This window comes from Alosa pseudoharengus, unplaced genomic scaffold, assembly GCF_046254945.1.
Source record: "Alosa pseudoharengus isolate Yale_2024_CS ecotype anadromous, Long Island Sound unplaced genomic scaffold, YU_APseudo_1.1 YU_APseudo_1.1_scf_14, whole genome shotgun sequence".
NCBI classification, from domain to species: Eukaryota; Metazoa; Chordata; class Actinopteri; order Clupeiformes; family Clupeidae; genus Alosa; species Alosa pseudoharengus.
This window is the reverse complement of record NW_027468609.1, coordinates 8,335,566-8,363,224: the sequence shown is the minus strand read 5'-3', so window position 1 is coordinate 8,363,224 and position 27,659 is coordinate 8,335,566. Positions and strand designations below refer to the sequence as shown.

At 47.4% G+C, this 27,659-nt stretch overlaps 1 protein-coding gene across 1 annotated transcript in view; it reads right to left on the bottom strand.

Annotated features, from left to right (window-relative positions):
* Positions 1-2,101: 2,101 nt before the first annotated feature.
* The window catches only part of trabd2a (TraB domain containing 2A), a 54,551-nt gene continuing 28,993 nt past the window's right edge, over positions 2,102-27,659 (bottom strand). Inside the window, exons 5-7 of the mRNA XM_076283709.1 lie at positions 12,484-12,574; positions 8,576-8,818; positions 2,102-3,012 (exon numbers count right to left, since the gene is read on the bottom strand). Of these exons, the coding sequence (XP_076139824.1) occupies positions 2,802-3,012; positions 8,576-8,818; positions 12,484-12,574 (545 nt within the window). The 3' untranslated portion in view covers positions 2,102-2,801. The remainder of the gene's footprint in view (positions 3,013-8,575; positions 8,819-12,483; positions 12,575-27,659) is intronic.

Sequence of the window (27,659 nt, the reverse complement as noted above, 5' to 3'; positions counted from 1 at the left end):
TTACCGTGTGTTGACGGATGAATCCAGAAGCCAAATCTGTTGGTCCCGCTCACAGAGCCTGTGTGTGCGCACACCACCACACACACTTATAGCGTGACTCCGTTAAAGCACAAATCAAAACAGTGACTCGGTGCATTTTTATATTTTTCTGAGTGCACTATCTCAAGATGAGATCTCTCCGTGCAAAAACACATCGTACTGGGGTCTGGTCCTTCGTGACCTGCGCCGCACCCATGGCACTCGCCGCTCCAGTTTCCATCGGAACTGGAGCCTGTGAGGTCTCGTGCTATTCAGGCTAACCGCAGCTTCGGCAGACTGTTCTAAATCCCTCTGTAAGCCTGGGACCAGGCCAGGGTCAGGGCCTTGCATGTAGCCCGTGAGTCTTTGTGCTCCTTTGGCTTGGACACACTCTGGCCAAAAAAGCCCTCCAAGAAAACTTTACGGCGTAATCTCTCTCTCTCTCTCTCTCTCTTCCATTGCCCTGATCTAAAAGACGCCACCAGTAGACAGAAAATAAATGTTCGCACATTAAACAGCTGACCGCAATGGCACAAAATGTGGGCCCCAGTGTTAAGTAGTACATTGTTCTCATAATTTTTAACACACCCTTGGCCCCAGCAAAAACACCCCCATGCCACATAAAGAAATGGCGTTTATTGCTGGAGGGATGAATTTTAATCTGTCCAATCCTTTTGGCGGGTCTGTGTGTGCGAGAAAGTCATGTAAGCAGGCCTTGGTGCTGTAGGGCAGCAACCCCCACAAACACAACATTGCAGACATGTCGGTGGTCTGCCTTCTGCCATTCCTGCGCCGTCGCGGCAGTGAACCGCTTAACCGAGATGAATCCTTTCTTGGCCCTTGGCGGCAGATTATTGAAATGTTCCCATAAAAAATTATGAAGCACGACTGCCAGGTATGGAGATGATCTCTGCATCACTGACTATTGGGATGGCTTAATGGTAACTTTTTTAATGTGGGAGGGACAATATGTCACTTAGTCGACCATGTAGAATTGCCATTCTGGGGTAGGAGGATTACAACCCATCTGGTGCTGAACTGCCAACCACCAATCCAGTGTGTGGAAAGTTAAGCCATCCAACAGTGTCCGTGAGGGTCCTTCACACTTGACCGAATGCCACACGTAGCATGTTTATCAAGCACATCCACTACAACTAAAAATCTGCTGTAAAAACAAGAGAATGATTTACAAAACAATGTGTTTAAATGGTCCGTATTTAACATTTTGTCTACAGCAGTAAATCTGTCTGTATGACGTTGCTGCTATACATCAAGCAACCCCCAGAGCTGCAGGGGAGCCCAGGCCTTGTTTACTAAACAGTAAAACATCTGCATGGTCCTGCAGGATCAGTGGCTTGTTATATGACCCACACGTTTCACTGTAACTTCATGCCACTGAAAAGAGACTCAGTCCTCGTGTTGATGAAGAGTGGCTTTCTACTTTTGCCTGTCTATGAAGTAGAGAGCTATTGAACATCAGCAGGCTTCACCAATTTTCTTGCAGCTGTGACAGTGTGCAATAGGCCTCTGCACTACATTTATGAGAGGAAAACAGGCTTGTGAGGAGACTGGTCAAGGCTTTTGATTCATGCCAGACAGCCCACAGTGCCCCGGCGTTGGCACGTCACCACAGGCGCATAATGTGCTGCTATTATTTCAGCAGGTCATTAAATATACTGTAACAACATCATTTTTCTATGTTATGCCTTGCCAGTCAGTTCATTCCTGTTAAAACAATGTAATATGTTAAAAACTGTGCTGGAGGAACATCTAGCGGGATAAATCTCAGCTCGTCTGGACATTACGAACTGTGTTGGGTCAACATGGAATGTTTCATAAACTGAGTAATTTCCACGGCTTGTTTAACACAATTGGTCCATTACAATGAGATTATGTCATAGAGGGGATGTCAGCTAATTTAATTCCACATGAGGTTCACTGTTAACAAAGTGCATGACATACACAGGAAATAACCCTCATTCTCTACATGAGAACACAGTATTTAGCCAGTGGCTAATCCTACAAGTAGTGTTAAAGGTTCACCCTAGTGTGCCAGGTTTTTAATTCAAAGCAAACAAAGAGATTTCACTAGATAAATATTTTATTGTTTAACAGAATAACAAAAATAGTAGTTTCCTCATGTCACATACTGTAGATGAGAAGGTCAGAACAAGAGTGATAATGGTTAATCTGCTATGCGGTATCCTGAAGAGTTCACTTGGAAAGATCGGATGGGGGAACATGAGGAACTGTCAAAATAAACATATTTCCATAACCTAGAAACTATATAGTTAAATAAATTAGATGAATAAGCTCTATGTCATACATACAATCAAAATTCTCTGAACAAACACACCAACAGGACTCCTTAGGATCATAGTCATTTCCCGTGAAAGGAAATGCACTTAAGAGATAAGGGTGCTGTCATTTCATGATGATAGTTAGTACCTGATTTTTTTAGTCACAAAAATATAAGGACTCTTATTTATAAAAAAAAAGGACAAAGAAAGACATTCCATACAATCATTTTCATGTTTTTTCTCCAATATTTCTAAATTACATCTATGATACATAGATATATACACGCGTCCCACAGTTTTATGCGATACAATGAACGATTCTTCAAAAAGAGAAGAATAAATAATACATGGAGGACACACCTGCATCGCACCCCAGTAGGAGTGCAAACACCCCCCTTCAGTCTGTGCCAGTCCTAATTTTCCTGTGTGGGCAGACTAATTGGCCCTGGTGGGCAGACACCGTTTGGCCCTTTGGTTCTGGTCTTAGAAGTGAAGGAGCAGGAGAGTCTGCGTCAGCAGCGTCCACAGGCACAGCAGGGCGAGGAGTGGGGACGGCAGTGGCGGGAGAGCCGAGCCCGAGAACGTCCGGCTGTGGTGAGAGCGGCCGTGACCCCTGGACTCGTACGGCTGCACCGTGATGTAACCGTTGATGATGCGGACGACGGGCGGCGGGGGAGGCGGCTCTATCGTTGAGCTGAAACGGAGAAACAAACAAACAAACAAACAAGCACACATGAGAGAGGGGCACATGAGAGTCGTGTGCTGCTCTGACTCATGAAGCAGGAGACTACGTCTGGATCCCGCGGGGAAACAGAAGGGAGGAGACCGATCCTGTCCATTCACTTCAAAGGGGATGATGAGGGTTACACCCCAAACACGTGTCAAAGTTCAACAAAGATTCTTCAACCAGTGGAATGGAGTGTGTGTGTGTGTGTGTACAGTATTTGATGAGCCTGTACACTGGTGAGGACACCCGTGTGTGGAGCAGGCTTGGGGCAGAGGTTAATGATGCACGCTGCTCGGAGTGTTCAGGAAACAGCAGAGGTTGCTTCAGAGCTGCTGCTATTTATAACCCTGCAGAGTAATCCCTCATAACAAGCCATGCTAACGCTGTGTGGTCTACTGTTGATGAGCACTACAAAAAACCTGCACACAGTAAGACATACACACACAGGCACACTCACTCACAGCTGTGCAGCAGCACTCAAACACATCATCTGGACACGGGCACTGCTATGCATACGGCCTTAACAAATGCACTCTCACGCGCACGCACAGACACACACTCACACTCATCCATAACTGTCTATCCACACTGGCATGCGAGCCCGCACACACACACACACACACTCATACACACACAACCAACAGACACGGTCTGTCATGTAAACACACAAAGTCGAACAAATACAAACTCAAGGAGCACAGAGTGCTCGCAGCACCCTGCTAAGAGACCTAGCGCCACACTCACCACTGGAGGCTGGCTGCCTCCCAGCTGCCATAAGCCCCCTGACATGTCACTCAGTACGCACCACTGCTCTGACCACCAGGCTGGGACCAGGGCATCTATTTTTGTTTTCTCTGGCAAAGACACACACACACACACACACACACATACAGAAACTTCGGAGCCTGACAATGATTGTTTGCTAACATGTCTGGAAGTCATCAGATTTAATCTGATCTGCTGTCTGCGCTCCCCATACTCCCACGGGCTTGTAGAGCATGCACAGTTTTGACGTTACAAATGTGAGGGTCCAACCCCGCAGAAAGCCCAAAACAGCTCTTAAAAAACGGAGATGGCTATGATTACTCCATCCCTTTCTCTCTCTCCCTCACACACACACACACACACACAGGACGAGGGAGAATGAGAAAATGGGAAAGGGAAGAATGGAAATAATAACAAACGCACAGACGCGGGGAGAGAAGGGTGGGGTGGGTTGGTGGTGGTGCTGTTGCTGCTGGAGGGGTACGGGATTGAGTAGGCCTCTGTCCCCGCAGACTGTCCTGCTGAGCGGCAGCATTAAATCACCGTGGCGGCCCGATTGAGGTCTGTGGCGCACTCTCCATCAGGCATGGCCAGGGCTGAGCCGCAGCCAGCCAAAACAAAACAAAACAAAAAAAAAGTAACGAACCAATGAACGAGCGAAAGAAGAAAAGAAAAACGACAGGTTCTTAATTCACGGACCACCAACTCTGCCACCCACTATATTTCCCCTGTCCATGTGGATAAAACGACACATCATCAAACACTAAGTAGATCGGCACTCGCTCTGATGGACTGTTGGCCTCTACTCTTTGCTGTGCGATTCACAGTATCTTGGCTGCTGTCAGTACACAGGAGAGAGAGAGTGAGAGAACGAGAGAGAGTCCATATATGGAATGAAGTCTTCCAGGAGCAACTGGGTGGCTCACAGCTGCCGAGGACCTGCGCCCTAAATGAACTCGCATATTTAATCAGGCAGAAATACAAACGGTCATTTTCATCAGTGCCATATGCTTGCAGTTAATAATATTTACTTTGCATTGATTGGCCCTGGCAGCCTCTCCTTTGGACATACCCCTGTATTTTATGCTTATTTTAGTTCTTTTTTTCTCCACTACCTCTTACCCTCAGAAATCTCTCTGAGCTTTTTTTTTTATTTGTAAACCTCTGAAGGTATATGAGTTTATTTTTCTTCAACCTGTGCGAAGCATCTGGTGCCAGTGAAGTCGCAGCCACCAGCCGTAATCGCCGGTGACTCTTTGCACGGGGCCACGGATCAAAGGCGGAGGAGAAAAGTCGCCTTGTGTCCGCTGGAACCTTTGAGGCGGCTTTCTGTATGTTTTCAAAAGATTTGGGGCGACGCGTGTCCGTTTCAAAGGCTGGATTAAAACAAAAACCAACACAAAATCCTCCCAATCATGCTGAGGAGGAGGATAAGGAGAATAATGAAGGTTGCTGGAATATCCAGCATGACAGCAGTAATTGGACCTTCAGTTATTTCAAGTGACGCTCTTTGCAATCATATTTCTTATGATTGTCAAGGGCATATGTCGCACAAGGCTTATTGGTTTATTAAAAATCCACCCACAATAAACTGGTTTTATTTTCCATAGAGGACGGGGAAAAAACTTGTTGGAAACGTGGGACTGTACCTGGCAGAAGTCAAAGCGTGACTGCGTTTGCAGCTTCTTGGTAGCACGGAGGGTGGGAGTAAAAAAAAGGGAAAAGGAACGGATGAAAGTCGAATAAATTGTTTCAGTGCCTTCAAATTGTAAATGACACTCACATCCTACATCTGTGTCAGCAGCGGCTGGAAACAGATGGGCCCGTGTTCTTCGACCAGTTTCCACTCCTCTTTCTCTCTCTCTCTCTCTTTCTCTCTCTCTCTCTCTCTCCCTGCCTCTCTCTTTCTCTGAGCTGCCGTTGCTTTCATGGCTCCATCTGGCTGTGCACAAGCAGGATGACCACTCAGGCTCATTCAATCACAAATTATGGAGAGATTAATTTGAGTGATTCCCCTCTCGATTCAAGGCCAAAGAAAGAGAGAGAGAGATACAGAGAGGAGCTGGAGGAGAACCAGTGAACGTGGACCTATGTGTGTGGTAAACACTCTTCACTGTGTCTACAGCATATGGCCAGAGGACTGTAGGTTACTATAGTAATTCCGGAGGTACAGGATGTGTCTGTGTATTATGGAACAAGCTGGACTGGCCTGGATAGAAGGCGAAAATAAATAGTTTAAATTTAGTGCTGTTGTTTGTTTTCTCTTTCAGGGTAATTTAACCTAGTCTAAGTAAATTTCAACTGGGAGTTTATTTGAGAAAAATTCAAACATATTTTTTGAGGGCCCAAAACGAGTAAAGTGTATAGGTGTGTTCCTATTTTTAGACCAATACAAATGTATACAAAAATGTATTTCATGTTCTATTAATATACATATAAATAAAATTAAATCTTAAATGTTATTTTTGTCTTCTGAAAAACAAGTCATAAATATAAGTATGTTTATCTAAATGTCCACATACTGTATACTTTCCTTCCAGAGAATTGTTTTGGAGAACCTGAGCCCTTAGGGAAGTTCAGAGACACTGTGTCTGTGTGTGTGTGTGTGTGCGTGTGTGTGTGTGGAGCTGCTTGTAAGGACAGTCCCAGCTCACAGGCCCATGGACCCACAGCTGCCGTTCCCACGCTGAACCTAGCAAGAGGAAAGCAAGCCAGAAGAAGAAGGCTCATGCATATGTGAAAGGATTTTGTTTGGCTGCAGGCAAGGGTGTATGAGGCTCCTGGTCTAGCCACGCAAGTTAAGGAAGGAAGAGGACAGTTGGGAGAGGGGAGAGATCTCCTTTACACCGGGCAGAGTGTGTGTGTGCTCTTGGATGGCTGATATGGGAGCTGCTGACGGAGCCGCCCAGGCAGCTCCCGCAGTGGGAGGTGAGGAGGGGGGCCCGGATGGGATGCGATACGATGGGCTACCATGGCCCTGCCTGAGGGGACAGGGAGGAAGTATCTCCTCCATCAGAGAGAGAGAGAGGGAGAGAGCAGCTCCCCCCAACTTGTCTCTGACTCATATCGAACACAGGGACATCTGAGATGCCACTGGGACTGAGACATCTCAGATGCAACTATCTCACACATAACACACATTACACAATTACATATACACACCTACACTTGAAGTGTAGAAACACACACACACACACAGGCACACCTGTAGTAGCAACACAGCTGCACACAGCATGACTCGCACTGTGGGGCTCCTGGTCAATCTGATCACCAAATCCACCACACTGTCTGGCTCTGCCACTCAAGCTCTCCTTGAAGGTTTATTATGGCAAATTATTGGGTGTGTTTATGGTCATAATTGAGGAGTTATTAACTCCCCAAGTTTGACTTTGGCTGCTTGTGCACTGCACTAAATCCATCGTAAACCACATAACCTGAACAACTTTTGGAGACTAACGACAGTGAACACACGGAGAAGGAAAAAATAATAAGCCTCATAAATTACATTTTTGTGTGTCATAAAATTCAGTACAACACAATAAATCATACTCGTGCAACATTCAGGAAAAATGTTTGGATACCAGACACTTAAAAAGTTTGGAAACTGGACACTTAAGGACAGTTGAGTGGAGTGTGTCATAAAAATGTTTCCCACAAGAATATCTGTAGCTTTGTGAGACAGAGAAGTTTACACTCTTACAATCATTTTTACAGAGGGCCTGTAGACTCTATGTGAACATTTAGCATTCCTAACAAAAAAGTATATTTAGAATGCACCAAGCCTTCTCTTTAAAATATTAAGGTGTTCAATTCTTTAGAAATATACATATTTAAAATACACTGATGCTTTATCCATCCTTTTAATGTTTAGGAGTTCTTAATTTGAAAAACTTCTCATCCTCCCTCCTTGATCTGCTGGTATATGCTAACGCAATCCTCCCTCTAAATCCTAAACCTACAGACATACTGATATGACATTAACTTTTCTAAAACTGGAGGTGTTCGAAAAAAAGAAAAAAAAAAGACTTTTGCACACCTCTTCTGCACGGGTGCGTTGGAAAAGACCTTAAGTCGGCAGTCATTAAACTTAGACTCCTGCACACTGTTTCTCTTGCAAATATTAATTTAATCTATAAACAACGTAACCTGAGGAAGGTCGAAGGAGCGAAACATTGTTTATAGATTGAATTCATATTTGGAAGATAAACAGTGTGTGGGAGTATCTAAGTTTCAAAACTGGAGGTGTTAAAATTCTTTATATATTTAAATATATTTATATTTTTTATATTGCCTTAAACCATAAAATGGGTATCATTTTAATGTGTTATGATTTCATGATTATTAAAAACATTTGCCTACTGTTCACCACAAAAAAATGTTTCCCAATATCAAATGGGAACATGCCAGAACAACAATACTAAAATGGAACAATGACTCAAGCCCAGCAACATTGTTCAAAAAGTTGCCTTGTGCATCATCATCTTAACTCACTCCTGGATGTGCTGGTATGTCCTCGCTCATCCAAGCTCTTATGCATATGTTGATATGACATTCCCTTTTCAAACCCGAGTGCTCACCTTTACTCGATGCTAACCCACAGGTCGTTAAACCCCCGAGTGCTCACCTCTCCTCGATGCGGACCCACAGGTCGTTAAACCCCCGAGTGCTCACCTCTCCTCGATGCGGACCCACAGGTCGTTGAACCCCCGAGTGCTCACCTCTCCTCGATGCGGACCCACAGGTCGTTAAACCCCCGAGTGCTCACCTCTCCTCGATGCGGACCCACAGGTCGTTGAACTGCCGGTGGCGCTGCTTCTTCTGCTTGTTGCGCCGCTTCTTCTTCAGCTTGCGCTCCACCTTCTCCAGCAGCTCCAGGCTGTCGGGCAGGAGCATGTGCGGCAGGCCGTCCTCGTCCTCCAGGGGGAGCGCGTCCAGGGACTCGTGCAGGAAGGGCTCCAGAGGAGAGAAGTCCTCCAGGTCCGCGTCCTGACCCTCTGACTTGGAGCCTCTTCCGTTGGACGGTGGTGAAAGAGAGAGAGAGACGGAAGAGTGATTTGAGACATTTGTTTCAGAGGTCAGATGGGATTCAGAGGTATTGCTTTTAACCGTGTTTTTAGAGATGCCTCGGAAGGTCCGTTTAAATTTCTGTTCATGCTGAGAGGGGAAGAGGCTCTGAGGGAGATGAGCTTTCACAAGCCAAAATCCTGCCAGAGAGGAACTACAGAAAACCCACTGTTACCCTTGTTACATGTTATAATGTTAACAGGTTATTAAGAAGGACAAATGGACAAAATGACTGGAAAATTGTTCCTTAATGATGAGAAAAAGATGGTGTCCTTGATGCTGTCCAGCTATTTCCCATCAAAAACAGACATGACTACAGATACAACAACAACAAAAAATAACAACACAGGAATGCCCTTGAAAAATATCTCTGAGATGCCAGAAGCAAGTTTTTGGAAAGGAAAGAGGCAGGGCAATTTGCGCAAACACTCCCATCTGTTTTAATGTTATTTTCTCTGATGGGAACATTAAGGAGGTTGATGTCTGCGGCCTCCGCATTTTGGGTGGAAGTGGTCTGGGGAAGTTCGGCACTAAGCCTGGCCGTGCAGAGATAAAAGGGGAGCATCTGCTTTTGATGAGTGTACTGCTTTGGCCATCCTGATATTTTTTTCTTTATTGGTGCACATACATGTGGCTTCAAATGGTGTCTCAAACATTACAGGAATTCATTACAGCTGCACTGGCGCAAATAAAAGCAGCAAGCCAAACCCCCATCGACTCGGCTCGCGCATATTTACAATGGAACTTTCCGGACTTCCAGACTTCTAATGTCTCCTCCAATCTGGCATCTCATTTATTTCATAAATATCTTTGTGTGTGTGTGACTGTGTGTGTGTGTGGGAAGACACTCCCTCCTTGGCTTCTTGGAAGCATATCTTAGATCACCACTTGATAAGGAGGAGATTGTTTTTTTCCAGAGGTCGTGTGAGATATCTCTCCCCACCATCTCTCAACGTCCCTGGGTTGCTTGATGTGTTTTGGTCTGTTGGAGGCTGAGAGCATACGACAGGGATTGGGAACCCACACAGCAGACGTGACCTGGCATGACGGAAGCGCAGTGAAAGACAAGGACAGCTGAACAGGCGAAGATCCGGAGGGAGAGATAGCCACCCATGGAGAAAGGGACCATGGGAAAACAGAGCCAATGATGGACAGACTGGCTTAGACTTCTAAGGCAAGGGAGAGAATCTCTCTCCCTCTTAAATCGGAGAAGCCAGCGCCAGTAATTAAAAAACATTAAGAGCCTGGCTCTCACCTCTTTATGGGGCAGTACGTCTTAGAGCAAGCGGACATGTCAGGCATGCCTGGACCTTATCTAAGGAGAGCTTTATTTAGGCTAACTGCAGACAATGCGAATCAATGAGAGAAGTCTGCTTGACTGCTTCATAAGAGCTGTAAGCCCTACCATGGTATGTGACAAGGACCATAAACACAAGCTCTCTATTAAACGAGGGCAAGGAGATTACCACAAGCCATTCAACTCTTGTGCCACAGACAAGCCAAGAACGGTACTTTCTACAGAGATGAGTACGACCCACACACAGCTTGGTCTTGGGCTGTTCAGAGCATTTATGACACATAAGTCACAACCTCTCCTCATTGCACAGTGGACTAATTTTTCACCCGGCTCTTGCTGAAGCCACTCAGGCCTCAGCATCTGCTGGGTACACAGTCGCTGGCATGATTTACAGCAGTGCGTGACAGCTCACCGGGGACGTGTAGTGCTTCAAACCTTTACTTCGCTCGGTTGGGACGGAGAAAGGAGCCAATCAGAAGAGTGCGGCTCGCGTTCCTCGTCCATGCGAGAAGCCGTCACATGAGTGGCAGTGGGGGCACATAAAGGGTCCTTTCTAAGCGGGGCGACCCCACGGGACACTCTGCTGCTGATTATGTGGGTTTGGGGCTTTTCTGGCTTTTTTTTTTTCCCCGTGTGTCCGCCCAGCTGGGGCCGGGGGTTTCGCTCTCTCTCTCTGTTTTTCAGCTGTGGTTCCACTGCCCACAAGGAGGCATTCTCATACAGAGAAACAAAAGAGCGCAAGTGCCCTGGACTTTTTACACGGGACCACAGAGAGGACGGAGATCAGGATGCAGTTATACTGAAAAAAAAACAAGGACTGAAAGAAGGGAAAGAGGGAGGGGGGCGATGAGAAACTGCTGAGTTCCATCCGTGCAGTAACGTCGAGTTTAGATCGTGAGGTTAGACAAAAGCAGGAGGACGGACATGTGTGACGGAGTCAACGCCGTGGCTGCCGCGCTGACCTCACTGTGCAAATAACGCCAGCCTGTCACATTTGTTTATTTTTACTCAAAAAACGGCTAATCAAGTCGAGTTCAAAACAGGACCAATTATACGATTAAGTGGATTACAGTCTTTTTCGACTGTAAATGTGTAATTGTGACCTCGCGACTGTGTGGAATTTATCGAGGATGATTAGCATGGGCCTTTTGACTGCCACCATGGCTGTGGAGATTTCGCCTTTTTTGCAGAGTAGAACTGCAATATCAGGACCAAAGAGGATGGCTGATTTATAAGTGAAATTTTTCGATTACTTCGCAGACAACACATTTTTCACAACAGTCCGACCAGAACGCGAACATCTGTTTTTGGTCTGCGGGCGAAATTACACAAACTTAGGAGTGCGCTTACTTGGAAAATGATTTCCATTTGAAATCCAGTCGGCGAAACAGAGAGACAAAAATAAATAAATGCCACGCCGGGCCTGGGGGTGCGGGGAGCACCATGAAATGCAGCGGCGCATGTAACCTTACACCAATTTAAGTGATAAAATATGGCCCGCCAATTTTGCAGAGCCAGGTTTTGAGAAGAAATCATAATAAGTTACAAATCTGCAGGAGAATGAGATCCAGTCCCCTTCCCGTGGTGGAACTGAAGGAACGGGTCGGGATAAAGGTGGAGTTACGCACTCTTAGGCCGGCTGGTTGCCGGCGTGTCCTGCAGCCCGGATGGTTTCATGTCAGTAAAGTTTAATCGACTCTTGAAAGCGACGGGTAAACCTGAAAATCCCATACAGCCTGAGAGGCAGCTAGGCGGCCTCTTTAGTGGCTTTGTGGTTCGAGGTTGTTTTTCACCCCGGGACACACAGTGTTCCACACACAGGGATTAGTCAGGGACACGGGCTGCATGACAGAGGCCAAAAACCCGACAGTCACCGCAGAGCCCTTCCAGAACTTTCTCTCTGAACCCGGCTCCATTTCCCACAGCTCATAACGGGAATGTCATGTTCAGAACATGTCTCTTTAGCACGGCACACTCTTTTCCTCACAGTAACACTGCCGCCAGCCATTCAGAAATGAAGAGCTTCCACTTCCACATGGCTGCTCATTGGGGTTTATCTGTAAACATGATCTGCGAGAAGCTAGCCATGTTTTTTTTTTTTCATGAACGTGTCTAGCTGTTGATTGGAAAGGGGTAAACAGAGGAAGCAGCTGCTCTTCGATATGGAGCCACCTGTGGCAGACAGGTCAGCAGTTGAAGGCTCTAAAACTAGGTCCAGAGGGCAAGGTAGACAGGGAGGTTGGGGATTCTGGTAGGGCCGATGTAGATGGAGTGGGTTTGGTGCTGGTGACGGTTGTGGTGGTTATTATTACCTGTTAAGGGGCTGCCCCGCGGGAGTGTGCTCTACTTCGTAGCCTTGACTCCGGAGCACATCAATCACCGTGTTGTTGCCCAGGAAGTGACCTGCAATATAAACAGTTCTCCTTTCAGTCTCCCAGAGCGCCGGCAGACCCCAGAGGTGTCAGTCAGATACACACACTCTCTCTTTCTTTCTCTCTCTCTCTCTCTCACACACACACAGACACACACATTCACAAAACTCCACAGAGCGGAAGGGAAGCACCACCTAACAGCCATCCAACAACCTCGACCCCCCTCCCTCCTTGAAACATAAGCACTCATGTGTAACAGAATACTGTATGTGAATGAGGGTATACAATTGGGGCAATATTTAACAAAAACAGCTGACTTCATTGACATGTAAACACCCCCCCCCCCCTCTCTCTCTTTCTCTCTCTCTCTTCACAAAAAAATAAATGCACACACAGACTGGGACTTCAACATACCATCAATATGCGAGGGTCAGCGACGGTTCAACATGTGGGTTTGTTAGATGCCATTTGTTCTGTCAAAGCAACCCTTGACGTACATGTTCACCAAATGAGAAAGCAGAGCAAAACCAGGACCAGAGCACTGGCCTTTGCTCCTCTATGTCACATTTATCATTGCACGTCATCGTCTGAGCAACTCCGGGCACCAGAAGTGGAGCCACTCTCCTCCTCACATGCTAACCTGTTAGCAACTTAGTTGGTCGGCAATGGGAAATTGCATTGCAACCAACAAAGTTGCTAAATTAGTTAGCAACTATGCTTTTGGGAAACGCACCCCTGGCCAGTAAAGGCTGGCTGTCTTTTCGCACCCACCCCCCACAGCCCTCTCTCCCCACATCTATCCACTCCAACCCCCCTCCCCTCCTCCCCATCCCCCCCTCCACCTTGCCCCTGCTAAGCTAGGTGAAGTGGGGCATTGTGGGTTCAGGTTGCCCGTGTCAAGGGGTCCCCATTCTTCTCCACCCCGTCACAAAAGAAATGGGAGCTCATTGTGCGCACCAGCTCAGCCATGTACCGCGCTGCTGTGTCAACAAAGGCCAGGCCTTTAATCTGACTCTAATGGTGCGCGGGAGGAGCTCGGCGGGCCCACTGATAGAGAGGTTTAAGCCAGCCGAGCGAACCCAAGGGGCTGGGGGGCAAGAGCCCGCAGGTGGGCACGGCACCAAGAGGGGGAGAGGGAAGGAGAGACAGACACTAGTCTGAGGCTATAAAAACTGTTTTTGTGCAATTGCTCTTGATTTGATAATCACAGCAGCTACTGCATGGATGGGTAATTGTATTATACGGATTTGTGTGTAAGAATTAATGCTAAAGAGGGACCTGATTTGTAGCTGAGGCACTAAATATAAACTGCAGGCTGGGTTCTGGTATTACTACATACTATATATGAAGAGGTTACAAAAAAACTGCCACTCTAAGCACAGAATAGTGAAAACAGCCTTCTGTGCTCAACAGGGGGCTATTTTGGATTGTTTTCTTGAATGGGGTTGCTTTATTTCAGAGAGAAAACCCCTTTTCTTTTTATTTTCTTCTATGCATCCCCCCTGGCAGACCTGAAGCAAAGTGACACAGAGAGAGCCCCAAACAGAAACTTTCTCTCTCCCTGATTTATGGCTGTTCATTCTGAGGACTGGGGGGTGGCTGTGGTGGCGGGGAAGAGAGAAGGGGGGTGAGGTGGGACAAATGGAGGCCACCTCCACAATGCGGGAGGCTCAGAGGGGACGACTTCAAAGAGGGGCTGTCACTGGAGAGGGAGGCTGCTGAAGGGGAGGGAGGCGGGGGGTAAGGGGGGGTGTACGCCCGCTGACTGCTGGAGCTCAGCGACACGTCAGCTGGGCCTTTCAGACAGAGCAGCGGCCCATCACGGGGGGCTTGGCTTGGCCGGCCAAACGTAAAGCAGCGCGAGATCATCATAGCAGTAAAATGACCCCCACGCTCCCCCATAAAGAATAACACTGGAGTTGCAGGGTAGTCTCTGAATGAAAGCATCTTAGACATGGTGGTCACAAAAATAAAATAAGGACTCAAGCAGAAAATAATGGTTACAAACAAAATATGTTTCATAATAAGTTCTTATTGTTAACACATGCAAGATTTAATGTAGACAATGAAGTGCACATTATGGTTATTTGATAGAAAAACATGTTTAAGCTGTAAACTATTTATAAACCTTTATATTTTGTAATAGTTTTTGTCCCTCAGAAACCCACAGGCCTAAGACAGGCTACACTCTGTGCACATGAATGAACAGTGATTCAGCAGTCAGACACAGTGGACTTATTTTAGTCCCTTATTTCAGAGAGTGTTGTAATTACTCCCCCAGTCCGAGTCTTTAGGCTCCCCAGCTCTGTCTCACCGCCTCATGACTGACACTCAGGTCAGAGATTACACAATAACAGCCTGTTATTCTTGGACGCTATAGCAACAGGTATTTTCCCGCACACATTCTGACGCAGACGTGTGAGCAGGTTTTCAGATCAGCGGAGGCATGCTGGAAATGTAGCAGGCTACCGGCGGACAGCCGCGCAGTCATGAGTCCCGACGCCCTGATTCTACACCACCGTTCAAAAAATTTTAAGAATATGTTCTCTCAAGTGACGGCTAAGTCTGAGATATTTTCAGTGCTGTGAGTGGCAGATCTACAGTCTGGGAATGTCATTCCTGTTCACTCATCTGCTAGGTGCTTTAAGCGATGTCATACGTTTTTTAAAAATGTTTTGTTACTTACAGCAAACATCACCTCACCATCTACTAGCTGCCTGTGTCCTGAATACACTGTAAAAAACACGATTTCTGTGGACAACCCAGGCTCCAAAACAGCCACAAAACCACTTGCTAGCTTTCTGTTTTGTTTGAACGTCAACAGAAGTGACGTTACCTAGCATCGCTTAGAGCGCCTTTAAAAATGACTCCCCATGTGAAAGCAAGGATGAACTGGCCAGGGTTGATGCTATCACACTGTGTTATCAAGTAAAGATTTGTTCAGTCAGGGAATGACTGCCTCTTGCCTCTGCACAGGTGCAATAGAAATAACAGAGAATTGGTATGGTCTGTTTTTAGAGTGACAAATTTGGCACATTTAGCTTTGGGAAAATTAATTCCAGGTAAAGTGGAATATGAAATGAACACAGAGTCCATGACAAAAAAAACCCTCTGCTCCTGAAGCAAGAGACCATGGTGGAGCACAAACAAAAACAGACATCGTTGATTAAAATGATGGATGTCTTGGCGTGAGAGGGAGGAGGAAAAACAGCGAAAATTATGTTTTAATGTTTAAAGAATTGGAGAAAAAGCCAGCGCCAGCATGTAGACTATGTGGTGTTTGGCGAGCCAACGGGAGTGCGTGTGGTTCCATGTCTGTTTGAATCAATCATGCGGCCACTGGCGTGAACGGTAGCCCGCTGATCTCATCTGTAGGGCTAAAACCTGTGGAGAATGGAGAAGTTGCTGGGCTGGAGCCAGAAAGTGACCTGTCGGTAAGTAACCCTCACCTCCCCCACAATACACACACATACACACACCACTTCAGAAAGCTCTCAATTTCTGCCTAAGGCCAGGCCCTGTGTCTCCTCATTAACACTTTGTTCAGTGAATATGTCCATCTGTCTGTGTGTGTGTGTGTCTGTCTGTCTCTCTGTTAACTGTTTGAACTAGACTAGTTTTACTTTTTTCCTGTTGCTTTAGCTGTATGGGGCTAATGATGTGTGAAACTAGCACTAGGCTTAAGCACAGCAATGGGACCTCCCTGTGTGCGTGTGTGTCTTGTCTGTGTGTGTGTGTGTGTGTGTGTGTGTGTGTGTGTGTGTGTGTGTGTGTGTGTGTGTGTGTGTGTGTGTGTGTGTGTGTGTGTGTGTGTGTGTGTGTGTGTGCGTGTGTGCGCGTGCTTAGACATCCGCCTAATCCCAGCAAGCCCACCATGTGTCCCTGACACTGATGCTGTGCAGACCCACAGCCCTTAATTACCTCTCAGGGCTATCTCCACCGCTGCACCGCTGACCATCCAAACAAGCCGTGCTCCTCATACAGCACTATCTGTTGCTAATGCTCACGAGAGTCTGTGAGAACAGTCTGAGAAGCAAATCCCAAACTCTAATTATCAAAGAAAAAGGCTCGTCTGTCAATCAGGGATGGGAGATAAGAAGCCCTACCATTCGCCCAGGCCTTGAGGGCAGTGAGGCAGACACAATGCTGGGACACTCGTCTCCCGAAGGGCCCATCCGTCAGACTGTGGAGCACGAAGGAAGCTTGTCTGAACTGGTGTCCGCTCCGTGAGTCGCCAGCGTAGAAGGAGCGAGGGAGCGAAAGGGAGTGAAAAAAAAAGAAAAGAAGAAGCAGTTGCCTTCCAGGGCTTCCTGTGCTTTTAGGCAGACGAGGTGAGAACGTGTGAAATTGGACCCATAACTCACGCCTTACCACTATGCTGCATCCCCTTCGGCCCCAGACGGACAAGAACAGATGAAGCCAACTGATAGTGTTGAGTGCTGAGATTTGGGTTCCATCCCTGTTTGCTGTGAGCGGCTAGATTCTTAGCGAAAAGGAAAAGCGATCATATCCTCGTCAAGCAAATCTGTGCTGACGGAGACGTGAAATGAACTAGGCATCAGCCGGAGGAGTGCAAGCATCTGCAAAGTGATGGGGGTGCTGCCTGCAAAAGCCCCCCCCCCCCCCCCCATTCTAAACTGGGGTTCAGCAGTTCAAGTACAACTAGGACCAGGGCCACTCAATGATCGCATTGATCTATGACCATGCCTCTTAAGTGGCTTGTTGACTACACGCCAAGGTCAATCTTGAAATACTACAGCCTTTCTAGTGCCGGCCGCACAGGCCACACAAAGCCCCCTGCGTTTTCGCAGCGCTCCATCGAGATGGCGGAGATAAGGGCCAGCGTAGCGGCCGGCCTGAAAGCTTTTCTTCAGGACTTCCTCGGATCCCGGCTCTTAGAGGTCCTTTTTTTTCCAGCTAACGTTGCATATGTAGCTTTTAAAGGCCCGCTCTCTCTCTCTTTGACCAATTTCTCTGAGGAGCATTCATGCGATCGGGTAATGCTCCACGAATCACTCTTTGGCACACCGCTGGGGCCTAAAAAGCCACTAGTGTCCTCCAATTATTAGGGGGGCATACAACCAAGGGGCCTTGAATGCGGCTTCTTTCCACACGGCGCAATATTTATATTAGAAATGGTAACCAGGATTGAGAGGCAGTTCTCAAAACATTACGCAAACCAAATAAATAAGCGGCAGCGTGCCGGCCCGCACTGGCCCGAGCCAGCGCAGCTGTTTGTGTATACATCGTATCTGCGGGCCGCATTCCTAACAGCCCATAATCACTGCTGCGCACTGGAGTCTGATGTAGCTCAACTTAACAAGATGGATGAGGCTGGAGATGGACGAGAAGGAGAACGCAGTGGCACCATGCCCTCCCAGTCCCATGTTCCTGCCGTATTAGGTGGTGTGGCTGGTAGCAATGCCATTCCAAAGGCGGATGACTCTCTTGGTCTAGTCCTGGGCACGCACATATAGATCCCAGTCTCAGAGAGAGAGAGAAAGCTGATGTGACAGTCAGCTAGAGGCTGGCACTTGCTGTGAGCGTCTCGTGCTGGGATCTCGGATCCTTGGTCAGCACTCTTTGGCACTGAAGGCTCAAGGCTCTGATGACATGCTCAGACAGAAAGGCTCTGTCTGATCCCTCTCCCTCCCTCCCTCCCTCCCTCTCTCTATCTCTCTATCTCTCTTACTCTGTGTCTATTCCCCCTCTAGGCCATGTCTCCTGTAATTAGGCTGCAGCGGCAGTCCGGCCTTGCTGAGATAACGTCCACTCTGCCGCTGCTGCAGCCGCCGCCGTTGGCTCCAGGCGGAGGACAGCAGACTGGACAGAGAGGGGCTCTGGAGCCAGAGCTTCAGACACCTCGCCAACTTCAACTCTAAGGGGCCCCAGCTGCCCGCCCCCCGAAACTGCACCGAGGAATCACAAGGGATAATGCAAGCGGGTCGGGAGGTCAACAAGCAACCCCCCTCCACACACACACACACACACACACACACACACACACACACACACACACACACACCCTACTCCCTACCCCCTTCCCCACTCTCTCTGTTGCCGAGAGGGACCTTGACAACTGTGTAAACAAGGCTGGAAGGACAGGGACGCCCTCGCCTGCTGGGAGAGAGGGAGAGTGAAGGGAGACAGGGATGCTGGGCGCCATCAAAAGAAGGGGGGGGGGGGGGGGTATGGCAGTAAGTGGACCAAAGGTGAGCCTCTGGTGGTGTGTTTATGGGGGTGTGGGTACATAAACTCTCAACACCCCCCCCCCCCCCCCCACCACCACACACATCCCAGTAACACCTTCCACAACTGGCTTTATTTTTCTTAGGCTGCCTGATCTGACAATGACAGGGTGTGCTTTTTTTTTCCAGGGGAGCAGACGTGGTCGGGATTGCTCGGGGGGGCCAAGACGGACACTCTTTTTCCCGCGCCTGAGAGAAAACAGCCTAGAGCCTCTCAGGAAGAGAGAGAGAGAGAGAGACAGGAGAAGGGTTTCACACACTGGTGACACACACCTGACGATCCGTCTCTGTCAGGTCGGTCATGATTATTACTCCAACGTTAGAAAACATTGGATAGCAGCTCAGCTGTCCAGCAGTCTGAAGGAAATAAATCTTCCATTTGGGTCTGCCGCGGGAAAAATACACTGTGGCTTTTCACTGTCATATTAATACCATATAAAGAGTAATGAGGAGCAGACTCAAGAAAGCAACTCTTTTGCATTGTAGGGATATTCTTATTCTGGCTACGTAGTAATTCATCTGTCCCCTTAAGCGCGACAAATCGCCTCACTTTGTCCATCGACATGAAACAAAATTTCCTCATAAATATTGTCAGTCATAAAGACGGCCGAGAGACCACACGCGACTTCCAAAATGAGCCGAGAGTCAGTACTGACCATAAATGAGCCGAGAGTGAGTACTGACCATAAATAAGCCGAGAGAGTGAGTACTGACCATAAATGAGCCGAGAGTGAGTACTGACCATAAATCGTGATTGGAAAATCACTGCTTGTGCGCAGCAGGCACAGACAGTGGGGAACTATATATGCATAACTGGCATGGAGGCTTTTGCCACTTCTGTAATGGGGCAGTCTTGTGGCAAGACGCATGGATGGAGCACAGCTCTGCTTTACTCATTGGCCAGCCAGCCATCCGACATGGACCTCAGGAGCACTGCAGGGAGAGAGGCCTCCTCCAGTTAATATACATATCAAATCGCACACATGCTGCATTCAACCCTACTTATGGCTTCATTATGGATTTATTCAACCACAATCCCACTTTTTTTTTCAGGCTGACATTGAAAGGGTTCCTTTTCTTTTCCATGTGAACCAGTTCCTCGCCCTGCAGTGGGAATGATGGAGGGAGATTAGGTCTGACATGCCAGGAGACAAGTTCCGAAATAGACCCGCTCCGAAATGACAACATGATTACACATTATCGCACTCGCTGACGATTAACGCGCAAAATGTCCCTCTTTTTTTTTTTTCTTCTTTTGAGGGCTCGGCCTTTTTCTCCTCACTGGCGGAGTGTGTGATGGACCGAGCAGGGCCCTGCTTGTAATGGGCGGTAAATGATTGTGGGCTAGCCTTGCCTGTCTGAAAGGTTAGGCTTTGATATTTAACAGCTTGAGTTCCCCTGGACTGACTGGCTCCCTGGCTGACCCTTGCGTGACCCCGGCAACGAGCGAAGGCCAGAGGGAGGCCTCAGGCATCACCGGGGCTCAGGGCTAATGGCTTACTGTAGTCACATAGAGGAGGGACCGTTTAGAGTCCTACTCGAGGCAGTGGCAGAGTACTGGCCTCGCTCCAGTCAACCAAGTTTATGGCCTTGTAACTCACCTGAGCACTTTTAGAGTCTCAGGTCGGTCTATTGCCATGTCAATTTAGAGACAAAGAGCTGTGCTAAGCAGGGAAGTGGGGTGAGCGTCGGGGTGGAGAGATGGACCTAACCAGAGAGCCTATAGATTCACACAACTGGTGAGAACGATGCACAGGAGCAGTTCAAACAGATACGGGCAGAGGGAGTGATGTCAAGTAAGGCCATCCGAGACCTCAGAGAGTCTGAAAATTGAAACAAATATATCAAAAATCAGCGGGAGGAGTGAGATTTAATGCCTTGGAACCAAAGACGTGAGCCCTTGAGTGAGTGGAACATCCTCTCTTTCCACCCAAAGGGTTATAAATACAGTATTCTTTAATTTGCCAATTCAGGGAAAATAGTCTGTTTGTCCCACTGGAGCAATAATTATTTGAAAATGGAACCGTGTGTTAACTATATTGTTTCTATATTGCCAGAAGCTGTATTTAGTGTCTTGACTAGAAAATATGTGAGATGCAGAGGGCTTCCTATACCCCACCCACGGTCATTTACGATGGTGAAATGACTTGAAGTAGAGTGTTGTTGTTGGAGCTTTTTGCTTTTGGCAAAAATATAATTTTTAGCTCTTGGCTTATTACGGGTACGGAGGTGAGCCCTGTAATAAGTCCAGTAAAGAGCCGACGCCAAGAGCCGAGCCAAATAAAACCTGCCCATGTTATTTTAGTATTCTACTATACGCTCATTAATACTTATTCCACCCTGTTCCAAAGCTGAAGTCATGATTCTTTTAGTAACGGGAAATTTCATAAGTCAACGACTAAATGAATTCTCATTACTGCAGTACACAACATCGGGGGCTTCACTGGAAGAGTGAATACAGCCCTAAAGCAAAGGCACCCAAGGACAAGCCAAAGAGCTGACACTGCAGAGGTCATGCAAAACAGGACACGTGCATTTGTAATTAAGGTGTATTTTGGTTGGATCAGGGAGGTAACAATAGAACACCCAAACACATCTGTCAGTTCAACAGAGGTGATAACTCACAGTTCACTTCCCCTTTCACTTCTTAAGCAGTCCTGGAGGAGGGTAATTCATCCACTCTGAGCTGTGGTTTTGGGGTGCTCCTCAAACTGACATATTGCTACTGCTACAGTACGCTAACGAACCTCAATCAAGTTAGAAGCCCAAGTCAAGAGTGGGGGCAAGTCAAGCTGTTTGGGGAGGCAATGGGGGGAGTAGGCTCTGCTAGTGAGAGGAATTGATTCCAAAATATTTTCAAAAAGAGGGTCTTTTGCCAGAATCCACACAGAGAGGGCTTCAGAATAACACAATTTAATATCATGCTTAACGTATTAAATTAAATTTAATGACATTGAGAATGTATGGTTGGAAAAACTTGCATGAATCGATGGCTGGAAGTAGCTCAAAGTCCTTTTGGGTTATTTTCTGATTTTGCGAGGGTGTGAAAATGTCTGCAAAGGACTCTCTCTATTCAGTGCCACAAAATAGATCACAGGAATATAAAAGAAAACAAATGAATGAAGTGCTTATAGTGACAGGATCCCTGTCCTGGATAAATAAATAAAGCCACCGAGACATCTTTCATCATCTGACTCACACAATTCTGGCACGCAAACTTTATCCGACCATCAGCAGAGGTTCCTGAGCCAGAATCTTGTGACATGGCTGATTGCTAATGAAAGACTCCGACTGGTGGAACACAACAGTGGTCCAACTCCCCCGACCAACCGCCACCTCGCCTCCAGAATAGCGCCCACTTGCAACAGAGAAGAGGCCTGACTCCAGAGGCCCTCACAGACCAAACATTCTGAGTTTCCACAGAAGCTGGTGTTTATGGTGCTCCCAGCCATGCCGAGAGGTACAGTAGCAGCGCGGTATGTAGCACTTTTACAGGGTTCACTTGCTCACCTCCGTATCCACAGGCGAGCCAGTGTCCCCTGGATAAGAGAAACAGGGAGGGAGGGAGGGAAGGGAAGAGGGGAGTCCTGAAAGGAAATGATAAAAAGCTGATTTCTATTCAATGGGATAAGCGAGCGGAGAGGGAGATGTCAAACATTTGAGGAATTTGAAGTCTCTAGATGCCAGAGAGCGATACAAGGGGGGGGGGACCTGACTAGGCACTGTGGGGAAGAATTGGATTTGAAAATAAAATGCTTAAGAAGGACCACATAGACTTTACATGGGCAAGAGTTCAAGCTGGAGTCTGCCTCCGAGCATTAAAGCACTGGCTCTTTTCAAAGGCAAGCATGCAGCCAGAACACCTTAAAAATGATTCATTAGTGTGTTTCCATTAGTAAAAGAGTGACAGCTCAAATGTCACTGCCATAGTTCAACTCTGGAAAAAAAGTGACTTTGCGGTTGTTCTGTGACTCACTTGACAAAGAGAACAATCTGGAACAGAGCTGCCAAAGCCCCACTTGGTCTCTGTATTGGTAGAATTCTGAATTCAAAATGCTAGCTTTAGTGTGTGGTTAGGGTCTGGCCATTTTTCGGGTCCTTGAATAAATATCGGAAAGATGCTGGATAAAAGCTAATGGTAAAGCCACGGGGGGATCAGGCCTGGATGATCTGTCTCCATTAAAAACACGAGTGGGTGGGTTCGTGGGTTGCCGATGGGTTGGGATGGAGTGGAGTAGGGGGGTGGTCTCTGACTGCATGCCCAGAGCTGCTAAGTCTCCAGAGGGGCCAGAATTCCAGGCCCCACAGACATGGCGGTGTGAAAGCACCCTGCTTAAATAAACCAGCGTCTCGAGAAGTTCTGGAGGTGGCCTTCGCCCCTCTGAACCGGTGCTGGATTACATATCTCTGGCACGCGCTGCCAACCTGCCTCTTACCCTGCCAACCAAAGCACTGGCACCAGGAGGAAGGCGAGAGAGAGAGGAGGAGAAGCCAATCAACTGACCCCTCTACCGGTGTTGCTGGGTTTCTCGGGCCGGTTTGTGGGGGACGGGATCAAAGCAGGGGAACCACTTAGCTGTAAAGGCCGCCGAGAAAATAAACGTCTCGAAGGCTCACTCTGTGTTCATTGTCTCACATATCACGCGTTTGTGCCAGGGAATTCGGTGTTTTTATTATTTTTCCCCATTATAATATAATCTCACAGTTTTAAAAAGAATGAGCTTGTTAAGTATAATTGTGGTGAGGGCAGTGGCTGGCGTGGTGAGGACTGGCCAGTCTGGTGTGATCTGTCTGAATGCCTGTGGGGTCCTGAGGTATCTGGAAGTGGAACTGGGTCGGGTGGGCAGGATCAGACTGTTGACACGGGTTGCAGCGTCTGTTTCCTCTTACTCCCCATGATCCTCTGTTCCTCTCCCACTCCCCTGCTCTTCATCCAGAACGCATCTCCCATGATGCGCTGCTGAAAGGGGATGGCCTGGGTGTACTTCCCAGAAACCTTGTAAACAATGCTGTTATATAATACAACTATGCAGAACTTCATATGGACCCACTAAACAACTATCTCAAGTTGTGGTTCCCAAAGAAAAAGAGTGCAGCGCACATTTTTCTCATTATGTCTGTATGGCGCGATGTTTGATCCTGAATCACATTAGTTGAAGCATTATCTTATAGGAAAACAATCCTGCTAAATGAGTGTTTCACATGGATATTATAATCTACTTGGTTCCACAGTTTTAACCAAAACTTTCTCTGCTGATATTTCAGTGTCAACTTATTTCTTTTGCCTTAGGAGTTGGAACATAACCTCCTGTAGATCATTGTGACACTTACGATTCTCTTGGTATCAAAGTCTTGGCGACATGAGCGTGCAAAGCCTCCAATGTAAATGTTCGGGGCAATGACATCTATGGTTAGACATGCTTTGAATAACCATTGGATTTAAAGAAATTGAAACCGAAGTACACCCTCAGCTATTTCAAAGTAGCTCAAATGAGGTGAAATGTCCTTTCACTGACCTACTGCAAAGCTTCAAACTAGAGGAGAAAGTATTAAAGCAGGCAAAAAAAGGACTAATCCCAAGCTACAATGCAAACAGGCCATAAACACCTCCAGCAGGAAAGGGTCGTAAATCACTGCAGTGGTGTTATCATGCCGGCTTTGCCTTCCGGGCCTTCCAGCTTAACGGTCCGGACTTAAAAGCTCCTTTGCTACGTGCAACACCGCCTTTCAGGATGGCCGCCACACCGTGCCACTAATAACCAAATATGTAATTTTCCTTCCTTTTCATTGTGCAGCAGCCATTTGTGGAGCGTATGAAAGTTTGGCCGCGGGGCAAAAAACATAAAACCCGATTCCAGGTGCATGCAGGCCACAGCTATGAGTAGGAGGGGGGTCAAAGGGCAAAGTTGAGATGGGTTCAACCCTTTCAATACATCAGAGCGGGTGTCACAACATGTTCTTGCAGCGCTGCTCTGGAGTGCTGTGGTGAGACAGGCCGCAGATCCCATCTGCAGAGATGGAGCCGGATGCTGACACAATGCCTAGGGGCCTGTTAAGGCTAAAGAGTCTTGGCTGCTCCCTTTGGAACAGACGCCGCTGTGGACACCCCTCTATAACATGCGCAACATGCCGCCTCTTTTGCCCAAACTGGCACCTAGGAGCCACCACGTTGGCACGTCGGGGTCGTCAGTGCCATTGGACGCCTCTTCCCTTGTTTCCACGCTTAAAGCGCTCCGAGACTGAGCTCATAAACACTTTCACGACCGTTCTGGAGACGATAAATCAGTGGGGGGACACCCAGCACCTCGACACCATAAAGGCCGAGCAGTCCTGGCCTGCCAGTCCACCAGCAGACGTCGTTCCGCTGTTTAACAACCACTCTGAGTGCAGTGTCTACGGGGCCGGTCCAAATCTCTCTCCCTCTCGCTCCGTCTTTTCCTCTCCCTCTTTTACTTTTTGTTTTGACATCTGCGCTAGATTTATGTGACAAGCCACAGCAAAACAGTTGTAAAGTATTGTTATAAGAGATCCAGGAGGTTGAAAACATGTTAGTTTATACATGTCTCAGTTTGATTGCTGGACGCTGTCTGTCCCTACTCTGCCCTCTCGATCAGCTGAGGTTGGACGCTGCGGTTAAGAGACTGGCAGAAGATGAGAGGAGTGTTGAGGAAGGTATGAAAACTAGGCCTCAGAACCACGCCTGGCTGTGTCATACCATTTACCCCCCATGCACTCACACACACACACACACACACACACATACCCACACTGACATCTCAATGTGCTTGTGCGGCTTAAGAACACATTTCAGCCCTCACTCTCGCCTGCGCTTAAACCCTAGGCCTCTCACTTCACACGTCTTACGAGCCCCGGCACCAAAAGGCCCTTAATTGTGTGTGAAAAGAATAAAACACTCAAATGTAAACACAGAAGGCTAACAACCACGCTCGTAATTACTCACCCACAAATATTTAAATGTGTGGAAGAGAGAGAGAGAGTGTGTGTATTTTTTTCCTCCTTTTCTTTCTGGGGACTTGAAGAGCTTGCTCTGTGTAGCGAAGCAGCATGGCTCGAGCTGTGGACACGTGTGTTTGCTGTCGCCTCGGTGTGTGTGTGTGTGTGCCGAAGAAAAAGGGTCTCTGGCTGTCGGAGTGAGCGAAAGCACGGTTCTCTACAATATGTAAACATATCACTTTATTAAAAAGCAGGGCCCGGTATGTATGTATGGCAGTCATTAATGAGGGAGCGGAGACTGAATGGTTACCTGTATCGAGTTACTGGATTCTGCAGGCGCGAGAGGCAAATAACTGCTTCCACATGCCGCCTTCACAGTCTCGCACTTTACTCTCCACGCAATCCACGTCAAAAATTAAAATCCCTCAAATATTTCTGGGGCTGGATGGGTGTGGGGTGGGGTGGGGGGGGGGTTGGGTTGGAGGGTGGGCAGCAATGCTTCATTCATGCTGGAACCTTTCCGGTCTCAATGAAAGTGTTTTGGCCACAGCAAACACTATGTCGCTTGTTGAGCGAGCTGGGAACACTGATAAAACTCTGGGCGCTTTAATCGCTTTGATCAAATTCATAACTCTGAAATATGCAGGGCTCAGACATTACAGCCAACTTGAGTAACAGAGCAGCACACAGCCAGCTTAGAGCAACGCTCTAAATAAACTACGACACTAAATCAGTACAGAAAATGTTTGTCAGTACAAAATGATTGTCTGACACACGTCAAGCGACTCTTGTCATCTGGTATAACATCTGCACTTCTAGGTGCTGACAGACTCTCTGCTCCTTTTCTAACACAGCAGAATCAGGAGTAATGGATTCATTTTTGGGGAGGAATTACCATGAAATCTAATTAGAGGCCAAGCCACTGCTTTCAAGGTAAGCCCTTCCTACGAAAACAGATGCCAGGCTTGTGCTGGCTGCTAGGCAAAAACATCAGGTGCTTAGGTGTCAATAATCGACCTAACTAACTGATCGTTATGTCAAAATGAAAGTTGGCTCTCCCCTTTTCTCTGTAAGTATCTGATGGTCTGAGAACATGTTCCACAGTGTATGTAAGCTAAGTAAATAAACTTCACTAGCTCTCCAAAGAACAGCACAATATCATTGAAATGAACTATAGTGTCTATTCTTGAATGAGGGATAATTGACATTAAATGAGCAATTAGGGTCTTTTTGGTCATGACATGCCCCACTTGGGAGTGAAGCATTATGGCATCTGTTTCATTTCCCTACATGCCAGCCTGGGCACCCCCTGAAAGGTGGGGTGATTAAGGGAGGATAAACTGGATTGGCACCTAGTGACTGGTTATCATAGATTCAATTTAGATAATCAAATGGAGTTGATTTTGTCCACACCTGGCCTCATTGCAATTGAGTGGTGTGTGCCTGTGTGTGTGTGTGTGAGTGAGTGAATGTGTGTGTGAATATGAGTGTGAGTGGGTGTGCGTGTGTCTGTGTGAGTGAGCGAATGTGTGGATGTGTGAGAGAGAGAGAGAGTAAGTCAATGTGTGTGTGTGTGTGTGTATGGGAGGAGGTGTGGAGATCTGGCCTGTGGCCTCCCGGTAATGACTCTCGAGCCTGACCCGGTGCTGTGGAAGCTGCTGACGTGACCACACCACTGTGCTCCACACCAGCACGAACACAGCATTCCACAGATTACTAATGTATGAGAATGGAGGAGGGGGGGGGGGCGACTAGGAAGAATGGCTGGGGAGAGGAGAGAGAGAGTGGGGGAGTGAATGAATGAGTAACAGCAAACAAAAGATGAGGAAAGATAGTGTAAATTTATGTGAAAATGTCACATCAAGATTATGTGTGTCAGAAAGAAGTATGCATATCTGTGTGTGTGTGTGAGAG